This window comes from Pan troglodytes, chromosome 1, assembly GCF_028858775.2.
Source record: "Pan troglodytes isolate AG18354 chromosome 1, NHGRI_mPanTro3-v2.0_pri, whole genome shotgun sequence".
Taxonomy (NCBI): Eukaryota; Metazoa; Chordata; class Mammalia; order Primates; family Hominidae; genus Pan; species Pan troglodytes.
Genome location: NC_072398.2, coordinates 24542523 through 24557820, shown reverse-complemented (window position 1 = coordinate 24557820; position 15298 = coordinate 24542523). Strand labels below are relative to the sequence as shown.

Here is a 15298-nt window from a genome sequence, read left to right as displayed (position 1 = left end):
ATCTCTACTAAAAATACAAAAATTAGCCGGGCATGGTGGCACATGCCTGCAGTACCAGTTACTCGGGAGGCTGAGGCAGGAGAATCACTTGAACCTGGGAGGTGGAGGTTGCAGTGAGCCAAGATCGTGCTACTGCACTCCAGTTTGGGTGACAGAGCAAGACTCTATCTCAGAAAAAATAATAATGATAATAATGATCACAGCACAATAACAATAGTGGTGTCTTCTTTTGCTGGAGGCTTCTTCACTTTTGAGAGCACTGTCATTCATAGTACATCCTGTGTCCCTGGCTGGTAGGTATGGCATTTTACAGATGGGTAAAATAAGACTCAGCATGGGTAGCTGCTTTTCTAAATAGCACACAGTTGAGTATTATGTAACTGTAGGAATTTATATAATGCTTTGAGACACTGGGCTAATATATTGAGACTTATGGGATTACAGCTGTAAAGCTTGTTGTCTGAGTCGACAGGGGCATTCAGAGATGGGTAGAGACTCTGAGTCTCACAGCTTCTACTGTCTTCAAGATAAACTCAGTGCCAGGAGCTTCCCTGTGGCTTCCATAGCTGTGACTTTTAAAGTGTTTGGTCCCAGGCATGCTGACACCAGCCCCTCAGAAATCCTATGCCCTTGGAATGCATGATGAGAGCCAGGAGCAGACAGATCTCCAACAACAGGGGCGCTTGCTGCCTCTTCATCTCCCTCATCTTCTCCCTTCCCCTGGTCTTAAGGAATCCCTTTTCTCCACCAGGAGCATTATTCCCTTGCTTCAACTCCAAGCATCCCCTTCCTACTTCTTTTCCTTTAGGGGTAAGAAGAATCTCTCCCACAACCCCTGATGCCCCTCTCCACCACAGTAGTAAAAATAAGACAGGACTTGGCACACGATTCTATTGTTTTCATAATCTATAAAGGGTACCAATCAGCTGCAGGTCATTGATGGGATAAAACAGCAAACAAATGGATACATGAATGAATGAGAGGATACATAACTAGAAATAAAATATTTAGAATGCAGACAAGTAAAATTCCTGGAAAAACAAGATTGTGGACAATGGCTTACAGCTGAGCTGAGCATGGCATATACTGCTCTGTTGGGTGGAGGGCACATGTGTACAGGGATGGAAACCTGCTAGAAGGTTCTTGCACCAGCCTGGAGAGGAGGTCCAGGGGCAGGATAAATAAAAAGGAAGGAACAAATGCAAGTGGCTGTGAAGAAGCAAGATTTGGAAACAGACTTACATGGAGACTGATGAGAAGAAGGAGTCAGAGATGGTATGGTTAGTAGAAGTTGGAAATTTAGGAGATAAAGTTTGCAGGTACTGATAGGAATGTGAATTTCAGCACAAAGTGGTTGTGGGATATCCAGGTGGAAATGTTTGCCAGCAAATGAAAATTGACTATTAGCATCTGGGTAGGAAGTCAGGACAGGTGGAATACAGTTAGCGTTTACACAGTCCTTACCGGTTATCATTAATGTCCTTTAATAGGGGCCCTTTGAGGTGGCCTTGTTAAGGAGCCACCCCAGACCAGTGACTTCCATCTCTCTATGCTTTTGCTTTCACTGTTCCACTTCTAGGATGCCGACCTCTGGTTCCCATAAGTGATTAGGTTTTACTCGCCCTTTCCAACTTCCCTTTGATCACAAACCTTCCATGATCCCCCTGGTTGGAATGAATTGCAGTCTTTCAGTAATCCCACAATACTTATATTGAGATTTAGGATTTATGACTCTAGAAAGCAGGGTAATAATACATGGCAATTCAATAGGCTGTGGCTTGCATGAAATAGTTTCTCCATTTGTTGAAAGAATGAGATTGGCACCATTCAACAGCTTCTCTTATTAAAAAAAAAAAAGTGTTTTCCAAAGCTAAGGGATGACTCAGGGTCATGGGGCTGTGGTGAGCGCTTGCATCAGCATCTCTGTATTTTGCTTGGAAGCTTTAGGGGTGGTCCTTATATAACAGAGTTGGGAGGGAACGCCTGGTCTGACTGCCCACACAAATGAATGAGCATTATGCCTGCCTGGTGGTTATTCAGCCCCTGCCCAAGCATGTCCGGTGACAGGGAGCTGTGTCCTGCCGGCCTCGATGGCTTGTTAAGGAAGGGCTGAGTGGATGGTTGGGGGAGGATAAACAGTGAAGAGCACAACTTTGCTTTTCCCATTGATTACTCAGTCTGGGGCTTGCTGATGGTATCATATGAGATAGGTTAAATCATGCTATGGCAAAACAACAACAACAACAACAACAACACTCAACTCTTGGCAGCTTAAAACAACACAAGTTTCTTTACTGCTCACACTCTAGTCCATCATGAGTTGCCTGGGGGCCTCTTTCCTTACTTGTGGCTTCAGGATGATGGAGTACCCACCATCCTAAATGCTTTTTGCTTTGTCAGAGGAAAAGGAAAAGAGACTCTGGAGAATTTTGTGTCAGCCGTTAAGTGGTCTGGCCTTCTCTCCACATCACTTCTGCCCACAGCCCATCAGCAGCCCCAACCCCTGAGAGCTGGAAAATGAGACCTTACCACCTTCCAGAAGGCTGAGTGCTGGGTGTGAGTGGAGGCAGCCATAATGGCTATGGTGCAGGCCTCATGCAAATGGCCTGGCCGATTTCCATTTGGTCTAGAAGGAAGAGGTTCCTTACCTCTTCCACATCATTGTGACAAGAAGCAGCTGGGGAAGTAGGCAAGGATCAGTGTGTGTATCAAAAGGTCACTGTCACTCCTAAAAGTCTCTGGATTAATTGGAGGAGCCTCTTCTACTTGTAAGGATCCTGTTCAGTGTTCTAGGCAGTAAGAGGTCATCTAGAGAAGCCACCTGAAATGGCAGAATAAATTCTTCAGCTTTTTTCCCAACCTCCAAAAGGCTGGAGACCTCCGCGACTAGCTGGCCTGCATTAAGCAGTTTTCCTCTACGTGGAGACAGTGATGAATCCTCCCTGCTTGGAAGGTTGCAGCCTCCACAATAAATCAAGCCCCAAAGAGAGAAGAAGCAGTGGTGATTAAGAGTGGGACCTGAAATCCAAACTGTAATCAGTCAGAGATTTGTCATTGGAATTGGAGATGGAGATGGAGAAATAATGGATGATTCAGGCCCACGGTGGCTGTCTCTAAACATGTTAATTGCCTCAGCTTAAGTGGCTGAAACTGATGATTAGAAAATGTAGAGATGTGCATAGCAGAACTCACAGCCACTGCCTCCCAGGGCTGGCGCACCCAGCTCTGAGAAAGTGGGCTTTCTCTTTGAATGGGAGGGGGTAGGGTGATGCCTTGGCTGGGGGTAGATAGGATTGGTTATCACAGCTCTGAGGTCCTATAAGGAGATACAATAGGGACATGGCGTGCCCCCTCCTGCCAGGTGGTTGAGATTCACAGGGGCTGGTGGTACCCGCTTCACCCACCAAGGGTCACCACCTCTGGAATGATGGCTCCTTTGCTCTGATTCCTCAGGTGACTGCCTGAGAAGTCTAAGGTGAGGGTTAATGCAATTCATCTACACTGGACTTTGAGAATAAAGAAGGTGCCCCATAGTTACAAAATGTCTTACACGTGTGCTGTGCATGTCTTTATTTTTAATGTGTGCGTATGTGTTTCTCCCTCTGTGTCTGCCATCTGGGGTAGTTAGCTCATCTAACTAAATTGAGAGACCAAAGTCATGGTCCATACCCAAATGGGATGGTTTGAGGGAGTTTGTTCTCCACCCAAAGAAATCTTAGTTTGTAACCACAGGCTGCATATCTAATGCCAGCCAGCCATGTTGTAAACATATGCACTTGGTCAGTTCAATGCACTTTACCACGTATTTGTTAAGTCTCTCCTAACTGCCATGCATTGTACAAAGGCGCTTTGCAAATGGAAATGAGAAAAGAATAGACGTTGGCTAAGATGGCTTGCAGAATGCTGGACAGAGGAATCTATCTGTATCGGAAGGTGGGAAGAGGATGATGACTCCACAATGGATAGATTATGGAAAGTACCCCTGGGAGGGGGTCAGAAAACATGCTGTGGGGCCGAGAGGTACAGGGGAGGTTGGAGGAACAAGGGACGGTGGGCAGAGCTCCCAATAGAAAGTGTCATTTGAGGCTGGGGACGGTGGCTCGTACCTGTAATCCCAGCACTTTGGGAGGCTGAGGTGGGCAGATCACCTCAGGTCAGGAGTTCAAGACCAATCTAGCCAACATGGTAAAACCCCCTTTCTACTGAAAAATATGAAAATTAGCTGGGCGTGGTAGCAGGCGCCTGTAATGCCAGCTATTTGGGAGGCTGAGGCAGGAGAATTGCTTGAACCCAGGAGGCGGAGGTTAGAGTGAGCCAAGATCACGCCACTGTACTCCAGCCTGGGCGACAGAGTAAGACTATGTCTCCAAAAAAAAAAAAAAAAAAAAAAACGGTAAGTGGCATTTGAGATGGGCCTTGAAGGATGTTTCAAAAGATTTTGATGGGAAGAACAAAGTATTCATGATAGCCTAAACAATACAAAGTATATTTATATATTATATAAATAAATATATTTAGTAATATGTATCTATATCTCCCTATATAACTGGGTAAAATGGTGCATTTATATCTGTAGCCTTCCCTACTGCTGGTCTAGGTGCCAAATTTCTTCCTTACAGTTACCCTTTAGCTTACAATTTTGATTTCTGATAAAATGAAAGTACCCTTGGGAGCAGCTTTTCAATGATTTTAAGCTCCTTTTACCCATTTATACCTGTGTGGCTGGATTGGAGGTGGGAGAGCTTAGTCTTCCTGCTGGTCACACTTCCCACCATCAGGCCTTTCTTGGTCAGGATCAGTTTCTTCCCTCTTCCCCCAGAGGCTACACTGTCCCTCTTCATCATTGCTAATTGTTGTTTTTCTTGCGTTCCTCTTGCTCCATCCACCATCAGGCAAAATGCCACTGCCTTCTGAGGCTGGCCATTTTTTCCTGACCCTCCTATATTTGTGATAAATGTACATATTCACTTTAGGTTTGTGAGTTACTATAGGAGGATACACAGGGGCCAGAAAAACAAGAGCAGGGCAGTTATGGATTCATTAGAAACCCTTGCAGTATTTCTCCTAGTGGTCCTGCCTTGGGTCAGATGACACATGGGCTGGACCAGCTCTTTCAGTCTTCCCAGTGGCCATCCATGGGTGACCCCTAGGAGCAAGTGTGGTATTCTATTGGTAGTAAGTAGTGCACTGAGGGCTTGTGTCATTTGGGTTTGGGTATAATAAAAAGAGGAGTGCCATAAAAAGAAGAACTTACCAGAAATGGATCTGTGTTGGGGCAGTGGCTCTATGTTGCTGCAGGGAGGGCCTTTGTGTCAACCACCTGTGAGAGGCAGTGTCCAGGCAGAAGTCAGCTGCCGTAGAAGCAGGAGTGGCATTTTCCTCCTCTAACTCAGGGCTGTGTCTCTGCTCCCTCTTCAGCTGGTGCTGCCAGAATACTCCATCCATAGCCTCTTCTGCATTATGTTCCTGTGTGCGCAAGAGTGGCTCACGCTGGGGCTGAATGTCCCTCTACTTTTCTATCACTTCTGGAGGTAAGTCAGACTGGGACTGGTCTATCCTTTGTCTTTTCTGCCAGGGCAGCCTGCTCTCCAGTGATGATGTCACCCAAATAGACAGCTTCTAGTGCCTTCCAATCATCCCTTCCTTTCTGGGTCTCTCTTTAAAGCCTGTTCCCAAACTGCTGTTAGGCAGCAAGTCCAATAAGGTAAAGGCCCTTTTTGTTGGTTTCATTAACCACAACCCCATCCCTTGTAGGTCAGTGTTAAAAGCATCTATAGTTGCATTCACAACAGCCAAAGAGTGGAACCAACCCAAATGCCCATCAGCTGATAAATGGAGAAACAAAATATGGTATATCCATACAATGGAATACTATTTGTCAATGAAAAGAAATGAAGTACTGATACATGCTACAACATGAAGCCCTAAAGAAAGTATCAGTGAAAAAAGCCAGACACAAAAGGCCACATATTTCATGATTCTATTTATAGGAAATGTCCAGGATAGGCAAATCTATAGACAGAAAGTAAATTCATGGCTGCCAGGGGCTGGGAGGGAATGAGAATAGGGAGTGACTGCTAATGGGTCGAAGGTTTTCTTTTTAGGGTGATGAAAATGTTCTGAAATTAGATAGTCATGATGGTTGCACAACTCTATGAATATACTAAAAACCACTGAATTGTACAGTTGTACACTTTAAAAGGGTGACTTTTATGGTATGTAAATTATATCTTAATAAAAAAAAAAGCACCTACCAGATGGGCTGGATTTTCTGGGACAGTTATAATTTCATAGATTCTATTCCCTGCTGAGACCATGCGTCAGATCATGTGATTTTTGGCTTTTTGTAAAATAGAGTCACCATATGGACACAGGAGGCAGAGGTGGGGGAATATCAAAATAGTAGAGAAGGTATTTGTGCAGATAAGTTGCCTGCCCTTGACCCTTTGCTGCCAGAGCATTGGACCCTAAAGTGTTTTATCATTTTTATTGTACCATAAAATCTGGCTTGAATTTAGCCACACCTAAGACATGCACTCCTTCATTTAGAAAACGTACGGGATACATACTACACGCCAGGCATTGGGAGGGATTTCACGTTAAGTGTAAAGCAAAACCTTTACCCTTAAGGAATGTACATCCTAGTGGTGGAGGGAAATATGTTCTTAACAGACATATGAGGAATACTGGTAGGAGCATAGAGAAAGAAGCACTTAAATTAGACTCAAGAGTGACATTGGAAAAGCACATTCCAGGGCGAGGGCCCAGCATGTGCAAAGGCCCAGAGTTAAGAGAGCACTTGTTGTGTTTGGGAAACAGTAGTTGCTCAGTGAGGTTGGATGTAGGGTTCTTGGAGGGAAATAAGAAGAGACGGGGTTGGCAGGCAGCTGAGAGTATGGTATGGAGGGCCTGAAATGATTTGGTGGGGAAGGTGGAATTAATTTATTCTCTAGGTAATGAAAAATGATCAGAAGCTTTAGAAGAAGACAGTGGCATTACCTGATCTGATTTTTAGGAAGTTGGCCTGGGAAGCAGTGTAAAGGATGGGTTAGAGGGTGAAATACTGAGGATGAAATCCAACGAGGGGGTTATGGTGGGAACTCCAGGTGGGGAGGTGAGAGAGCCTTGACCCAGGTGGTGGGAGTCAGAATGGTGAGAGAACAAGAGAACCTGTGGAGGTGAACTGGATAAGCCTTGGCCCATAATTGGGTGCAGGTGAGGGAGAGAAAGCCTCTAGGCTGCGTGGCCGGGAGGTCGATGGTGCCATTGACCAGGGCCAGCAGGATAGAAGAAATCTCAGATTTAGGGAGGAAGGAAAAAGATTCGGTTACATCGAGAAGCCTCACTTTAAGTAAAGGCAATCTGCTCTCATCTGAATTAGAGAGAAGTCAAATAGAAAATCCAGGATTCACAACAACCAAGTGAGCTGGGTTTCATTTTCTGTGTTTGATACATGGGGACACAGAGACTCACAAAGGTTAAGTCAACTTAACCTGTGTTGCTCAGCTTGGACGTGGCAGGGCTGAGGTTACGCCCCACCTCTGTACGAATTCCAGTCTGAGTCCCTGCCGCCTGACACACTGCCCCAGGGGCTGGCTCTTCTCCCCCAGGAAAGGAGTTCGTCCCAAGGTCCTTCAAGTAGGGGGCTGTCAAGGCAGGGTATCAGAAATGTGATTAATGGACAAAACATCGATCAGGGCACTGCTTCATGGGGCTAGCGCTTGTCCAAAAGGGAGGAAAAGGAGAGGCAGCCAGTGTCCGTAGACTTGGAAAGTTGATCTCTATGGAGGAAGGGAGGGGCTGTAATCTCCTTGCCAATAGGGACTTTGTCTTACCTTTTTTTTGAATCCCTGACAGGATCTAGTCTAGTTCCTGGCAATTAGTAAGTTCTCAGAACATGAAAGAAAAAAAAGAATGAGGAGGGGAGGAGTCCTTTAAAAATCCGAGCCCTTGTACACCCTTTATCCCCCTTTTTACTCCCCCTCCTTCCCAACAGGTCCAGACCAGTGACGTTTCACATACAGAGAAAGTCCCCTCCTGCTCTGGCTCTTAGTTTGCTTAAAGGAAATAGAACTGTCTGCTGTCGACTCAGTACCTGTTCTTCCCAGGTTATTTGCATACATCGCCTCACGTAATGGTCACAACAGCCCTTTGCAGTGGGCAATTCCATCCCCATTTCACCGATGAGAAAGTTGAGGCTCAGATGGGTTAATGACTGACCCAAGGAAAGTCAATGTGGTGACTGGTGACTGGCAGGGCCTTTGCTCTTTCCACGGAGCCACATGGCCACCCTGCCCTTCTGCCTCCACTTAATGAGGTCACCTGGGAATAAAACCACAGTGACAGCAAATAGCTTTTGAGATCGGCTCCCAGGAAGAGGAGAGATGTGTGGCCTGGAGGGCTGTGAGCTGGCAGTTGTCATCGAATCTGGCTTGTGATTTCTTTTCAGCACAGTGTCAGTGACAGATAACGTCAGTGCAATTCTCTGAAGGGGAAGGAGGAGGGAGCTGAGATTCCGGATCTGCGAGTTGCTACATTGCAGGATGTTCTTCAAAGCCAGTGTGATTAATCTCCCGGTCGGAGCCCTCTCCCTGGGCCCTTTACCACCATTGAGAACCACTGTCTGTCCCAGAGCCCAAGGAAGCCATTTATTTGCACTCCTGGCCTCTGTGTGGCTTTACCAGAATGACTGAAAAAGGAACTCACTGAGAGATTCCAGCTGTACTTTGTTCTTGGGCTCTGGCAGGAGGCTGTGGCCAGGTCCCTGGGGGCAGTGTCCTGGGGGCAGTGACCACTTCCCAAGGGACTCAGGAGGCTCAGACTCCTGCCCCAGGTCTCACCAAGCCGACGGCTCCCCTCCTCAGGGGCTGTGGCCAGGTGAGCCTTGGGAACGTAGTATTTTGAAGTACACACAGTTCGCGTTAGCTGCTCCCCCTCCTCCTCTTTCCCACCTACTTTCACTCACCCAGCTGCCGTCCGGGGCCCGCTCTCTCCCGACAGATGGCTGATGTTCTTTTTGAGTTCTAGGTCCCACTGTCAAGAAGGAAAGCACCTGTAAACTGCTCTACGCTCAAGTGAGAATAGGATGTCCCGAAGTATTCAGGATTTTCAATAAGGGTCTGTGTGAAGTAGTTTTAGGGTAGAATGGAGGTATGGTGGCGTCCCAGCAGTGGTGGTATAGCCCTTTACCTCTGCCTGCACTTGTCCTGAGAGGCGGCTCTTCCTTAGACTCCTAGGCAACGCCAGGTGACACATTTCCCCTTCTGTTGGAGCAGCTTTGTATATGGGTGAAATTGCCATGATGCCAGTGGATTGGAGTATTTGGGGATTTACTACCTGCTGGAAGATAGTGGCTGAGCCACTCTTCAGCGGTGCTTCAACTGTGATTTGGGCAGAAGGCAGGCAATTGCTTGGCAGGGATTGCTCGACAGAAGCCCTGCATCGGAAGGGTTTGCCCAGGTGACGCCAGAAGTACCAGGACCTCAGAGACAATGATGTCCTCTCTCCCTGCAGGTATTTCCACTGTCCAGCAGATAGCTCAGAACTAGCCTACGACCCACCGGTGGTCATGAATGCCGACACTTTGAGTTACTGTCAGAAGGAGGCCTGGTGTAAGCTGGCCTTCTATCTCCTCTCCTTCTTCTACTACCTTTACTGGTGAGTATCTGCCCCTCCTGGTGGTTTTGACTCCTGCAGCAAAAGGAAGAGAATTTCAGGCTGGCCTCTGGGAGGCGGCCTTTGGGGATGGCGTGCGAGGGTGGGAGTCACGGCCATTCAGGTGTAGTCCCAGCTGTCTGACTCTGGCTCAGGAGCAAGGGCTTCTGAATAAACAAGTAAGGGGGCAGGAGATCCTGCAGGAGGCCTTGCCTGCTGATCGGCACATCCTTAGGGCCACGCAGTGAAAACACCCTCTCAACATCCCTTTGGAGATAGCTGGTGAAGTGCAGTTGGCTACTCCTTCTTCCCTATAGGGCTTCCTGCCTCTCACAACTCTGCAGCTCAGCCCAGCAGGTTGCCTGTGGCCACAGGGGCTCAGGCTCATCCTCACTGTCCCTTGCCCCGTGGCCTGTTTGCAAGGATTCTTGGGAACCATAACAGAGGCCCCAAACTCCCCGCCCCAGCCCCACAGTGGCTGTCACGGTTCATAAAGTGGCATTTTGGGTCGCTAAATGCTTCATTTACAGTTTTCCCAATATTACATAACACCATTCCAATTAAGAAAAACCTGCTGACTTTGCAGTCCCGTTTCAGGAGTCTCCCCTCTTTTCACCTCTCCGCTCAGAACATCCTAACTAAGCAGATAGCTATAAACAGACTGTCTTGTGGTTTGACACCACAGAGAGTGCCTTTTCCGCAAATGTCTCCTCCTCCTTCCTGCTCCTCTTTGGCTCATCTCTGGGGACTCTCACCTGTCACTTGCGATTCCATCATTACCTGTGGCAGGGCCATGGTGATCTCCAAACCTCCCGGTGATGTCTCCAAAAGGGCATGGTTGACAGCAGCCAGGTGAAGAGGAGGAGGGGTCGGGATGTTGGACTGCATGCCACCCCGAGGTTTGGATTGGGCTGTGGCAGGCCAGAATGTGGCTGCATTTGTCCAGCATTTTTTATTTTTTATTTATTTTTAAATTGTTATTTAAAGATGGGGTCTCACTGTTTTGCCCAGGCTGGAGTGCAGTGGTGCCATCACTGCTCACTGCAGCCTTGAACTTGGCTCAAGCGATTCTCCCACCTTAACCTGAGTAGCTGGGACTGCAGGTGTGTGTCACCATGCCCGGCTAATTTTTTTTTTTTTTTTAATTTTAAAATTTTTTGTAGAGATGGGGTTTCACTGTGTTGCCCAGGCAGGTCTCGAACTCTTGGGCCCAAGTGACCCTTCTGCCTCAGCCTCCCAAAGTTCTGACATTTAAAAATGAGCCAGGCTTTGTGCTCAGAGCTTTGTACCTATTGCTCAATTTATAAGATAAATACTATCCTCACTCACATATGAAAAATGAACTGAATCTGAGAAGTTAGATAATTTTCCTGAATTCCAGCTAATAGTGTCACAGCTGTAAGTAGTACATCTTGAGTCCGATTTCAAAGACTGAACTCCTTTTTCCTTTTTCTTTTTTTGAGGGTATCACTCTGTCTCCCAGGCTGGACTACAACGGCAGGATCATAGCTTGCTGCAGCCTTGAACTCCAGGCTGAAGGGATCCTCCTGCCTTAGCCTCCTGAGTAGCTGGAATTATAGGCATGTACCACCATGCTCGGCTAATTTTTGTATTTTTCTGTAGAGACAGGGTTTTGCCATGCTGCCCAGGCTGGTCTTGAACTCCTGGGCTCATGTGATCTACCCGCCTCAGCCTCCCAAAGTGCCGGGATTACAGGCGTGAGCCACCGTGCCCAGTAGCTCTTAACTGCTGGCTATCTTAGAAAACCTCTAGAAAAGTCTTTATCAAAGTGTGGGGTAAGGAAGGGAGGAAGGTGTGCTTTTTAAAAATGCAGATTCCTGGGCTTATAGCTACCTATTCAGACTTTCCAGGGCTGGGCTCTGCGTTTTAAACAAGCTCTCTGGACAATCTTGATGCACACCTTGGTGGCTCTGGAGCATTCTGCTTGGTTCTGCCTTCCCTCCCCTTTACATCCCCAGTGTCCGCAGACTCTGTGGGGTGCTCTGGGATGTTTACTGCTCCAGCCTGCAGGGAGCCTGATGGTCTTTGAAGCCTCCGGAGATTTCTGCGGTGCCCAGTGGGTTCACCTAAGTCTTTCTGACTCCAAGTCTGAACTATTTAACAACCAAAGGCTTGTCAGATGGGTTTCTGTCTTGGGAGACCTACAGAGTGTGGACAAAGCCGTCGTGGGCTTAGGGACTTGACACCTTGGAGGTTAGGTTTCTTCCCTGCAGTGTGCTCAACCCTGCTTTCTTTGTGGAGCCACAGACTTCCCCTTCTGCAGAGTCATGGGCTGAGTGGCCTGTCCCCAGAGACAGCACTGTCTCTCCTCTAAGCCAACAGAATGAGACCATTGTTTTCATTAGCTCCTGCCCCTTTAGCCTGGGATCCACCTCAGTGTGGATGAGGACAGAGGCGAGACTTTCCCTCATTTCAGTTTTGTTGCAGTAACTGCTGGAGCCAAGGCGTCGCGGGGAAGAAGCCATATGAGTTCACAGGGAGGGAAGCGGCTGTGCGTGCTCCGCTGCGGGGGTGGGAGGGGGTGGGGTAGGGAGGTCTTGGCAGCTCCTCTCGGTTAGATGGGTGTGATTGTTCTGTAACCGAGTGTGTTCCAGACAGTCTGTTTGACTGTTTGTCCTCTAATTCATTACTTCAGTTTGGCCCTGCCTTCATGATACATGTGTTAATCACTTTGTTTCTAAAACAAAATTGGAAACAGTTCCTGCAGCCTCACTGGGACCCTGGGTGGCCGCCACGGGCACCCACATTCTTTGTTGAATCTGGCCCCTTGGTGCTCTTTGGGGCTGCTTAAAAGACTCTGTTTCTCCCACCTTAGGAACTGCCAGCCCCTCAGATCCGGAGCTGGTGGAGAGCACAGCAGCGTCAGCGCAGGCCACCGTGGGAGGGAGGAAAGGGGACTCGTGTATGCAGAGCCATGTCTGAACTGAGCTCAGGGCTAGAGACCCACACAACAGCGGGGAAGACGGGGTTGATAGTTTATAGTTTGAGCTTCCTGAGGGGCTCCTGAGGACTTTGGAGAGGTTAAGAAATGTGTCTCAGGTCCCTGCTAATAATTAGCAACATCTGGCTTCAGAGCCTGTGCTCTTTCTTCTATCCTGTTTGAACCGCATGGCACCCATCACCCCACTTCTCAGGTTGCCTTGTGGACCAGGTGATATTTGAGGGTTGTGTTAGAAGGGGACTAGCTAATGCAGATACTAATACTAGCCAGTGAGCCCAGTGTGAACAGTGTCTGCTCTGTAGAAAGATTTTTTTCAAACCTGAAGTAGTAGGACCACCCTCCTGCGTGGTTGTTCTGGATCATGCCTGTTCCTCTTCAGGTTTATTTCTCTCCATCTATGTTATTTATGGTTTACTTGTTCCTTGACACTGGAGACCATGTTGGTTTCATTCACCTCTGCGTCTGCAGTGTCCTGGCCCGTGCCTGGCACTCACTGAATCCTCGTGGTTTGTTGTTACAGCTTAGCTGTATGCTTCCTCAAGGCAGGAATTGGGGCTGCACACTCACCATTTTCCCCAGCACTGAGAATAGTGTCTGGCATAATGAATGAAAGTGAGTAAACAAAGGTATCCACTTGAGACTTAGTACTGTTATGCAAAAAGCACTGGCTTTGGAGTTAGAATGTGGCTTCTGCCGCTGCTGTCACTCCTCATCTGGCCCTCAGCTTCCCCAAGTAGAGTAAGTCCCTCTTGCTCCAGGTCTGACCAGTGGTTCTCTGTGTACATGAGGTGTGTGAGGTTCCTGAAGATGGAACTTCAGCTACTCAGAGGAGCTCATTGGGCATCCATAGCTGCAAAGGGTTAGAAGTCAAACCTTTTCATTTCTTTCCTTTGGTTGTACTTCTTAGATGAATCTTTTTTTCTCACTATAATGTGAAAAGATAGTTGGTTTCTTTTGCTGCGAAATAGACAAAGAGGTATATTTTGGTGCAGATCATTCCTCAGCCTTGCAAAATTACCCTGAAGCCCTTACTAAGAGCACAGGGATACATGTCCCCTTCACCCCACTCTTAGTAGTATTGGGGCAATACTTTAGGTCACACACTTTTAATGCATGTTTAATTCCTGGAGTCCATTAAAAATAGGAGGGCCAGGGAGTTACCCAATCAAGAATTCACTGAGTTCTGGGGCCCAGAGGGCTTATGTTCCCACTCTGGCCTTTGCAGTAGCGATGATGATCTTTCCCCCAGCACTAATGTATTATCCAGCATCATCTGGGAGCCCCTGGACACAGCCATCATGCAAGCACATGGCAGCTGGTGGCATAAAGAATCCACTGCACTCCCACCTCCACCCCCAGACCTGCCCTGCAATTGCACAAAAAGGAAAACAACCATAATCATCATCCTGATGAGAATAATAATAGGCACTTAGAGCATTCACATCTTTTATCCAAGGGATACAATATGCTCTCCCAAAAAATTTTTATTCCAGTGTTGTGGGAAGTAGAAGGGGCACAGTAGTGGAGTTGGTGAGATGCTGTAGTGACAGGAATGAGGGAGAAGCCAAGGGGTCTGGCCTCTGGAAGGTCCCTCTCCTGAGGGGCAGCCTGAGTCCTCTGTGGGCTTCTACTAACACCTTCCTCTCCTTTTTTTTTTTTTTTTTTTTGCATTCAGCATGATCTACACTTTAGTGAGCTCTTAACGCAAAGACCATGCACATCATCAGAGACTGAGATGGGAGAGGCCTGAGACGGAGAGGTGCATTTCTGCTGGTGACTGGAGGAGGGACCAGAATGAGGATACGTGAGAAATAGACCCGGCAGGCAGTCAGACTGAATGGGAGCTGGAATCACGCAGCAGCTGGGAGCCGAGTTAACCCTGCGTGTCTGTGTCACCCTGTTTGTCAATCTTTGGCATTCGAATTCCACACACGGGGTCCTAGAGCCCCTTCTGAGCATCAGTGGTGTGGGGGAGTAGGTGACGAAACACTAGACCTCTCCTGAGAGAGAATTGCTGCTTCCTGAATCCACTTCATTGAACAGCACCTTGCAAGTTCAAATGAGTTCCTGGGAGCGGAGGCTGGAAGGCCTCAAGGTGCTTGCTAAGGAACAGAATGACCCAGAGTCAAGGCCAAGTCTGCAGGGACCTGTTGAAAGCCTCGAGAATGTCTTGGCTGCCCAAGACTCTTGTTGCCTTTCTTCCAAGCCATGGCCATGCCCTTTTTCTCAAATGGGAGGGGCTGGAGGGTGTGTGGGATTTGTCTTCAGCTGCAACCAGCCTTGAGCCTGCTGGGCTATTTTCAGCTGAGGAGGGGTGAATATAGGAAAAATGCTTTTTGAAACGTTTGCAACATGATCAAGGTGTTAGTTCTCCACCACACAAGTTGTATTCTTCTTTTGCCACCTCAAACCATCACAGAGTCATTAAATGCAAATCAATTGGTCAATGCTAGTCAAAGCTATGTTCTTACAAAAACCCCAGACAGCTCAGAGCTCAGAAAATCCTGTGGAGTGGCTGCTCTGTACCGTGGGCATCCGGCAGCCAGGAAGTGAGACAACATAATTATAACTTCGTTTTATGATGCTGCATCATTTGTACTGTTTAGGTCGACGTGAGGACATCATCTTATTTAGAATTTTCCGTTTGGCATTCTCTTTTGGGTGGGAGTTACGCTGGGGGTT

At 47.6% G+C, this 15298-nt stretch overlaps 1 protein-coding gene across 3 annotated transcripts in view; it reads left to right on the top strand.

Annotated features, from left to right (window-relative positions):
- CNIH3 (cornichon family AMPA receptor auxiliary protein 3) overlaps window positions 1–15063 on the top strand; it is a 124808-nt gene extending 109745 nt beyond the window's left edge. For all 3 annotated transcript variants that reach the window (XM_514230.8, XM_063809806.1, XM_009441564.4), the window contains 3 exons: window positions 5419–5531; window positions 9514–9657; window positions 14292–15063. In XM_514230.8, coding sequence (XP_514230.2) covers window positions 5419–5531; window positions 9514–9657; window positions 14292–14319 — 285 coding nt within the window. In that variant the 3' untranslated portion in view covers window positions 14320–15063. The remainder of the gene's footprint in view (window positions 1–5418; window positions 5532–9513; window positions 9658–14291) is intronic.
- The last annotated feature ends 235 nt before the right edge of the window (window positions 15064–15298 follow it).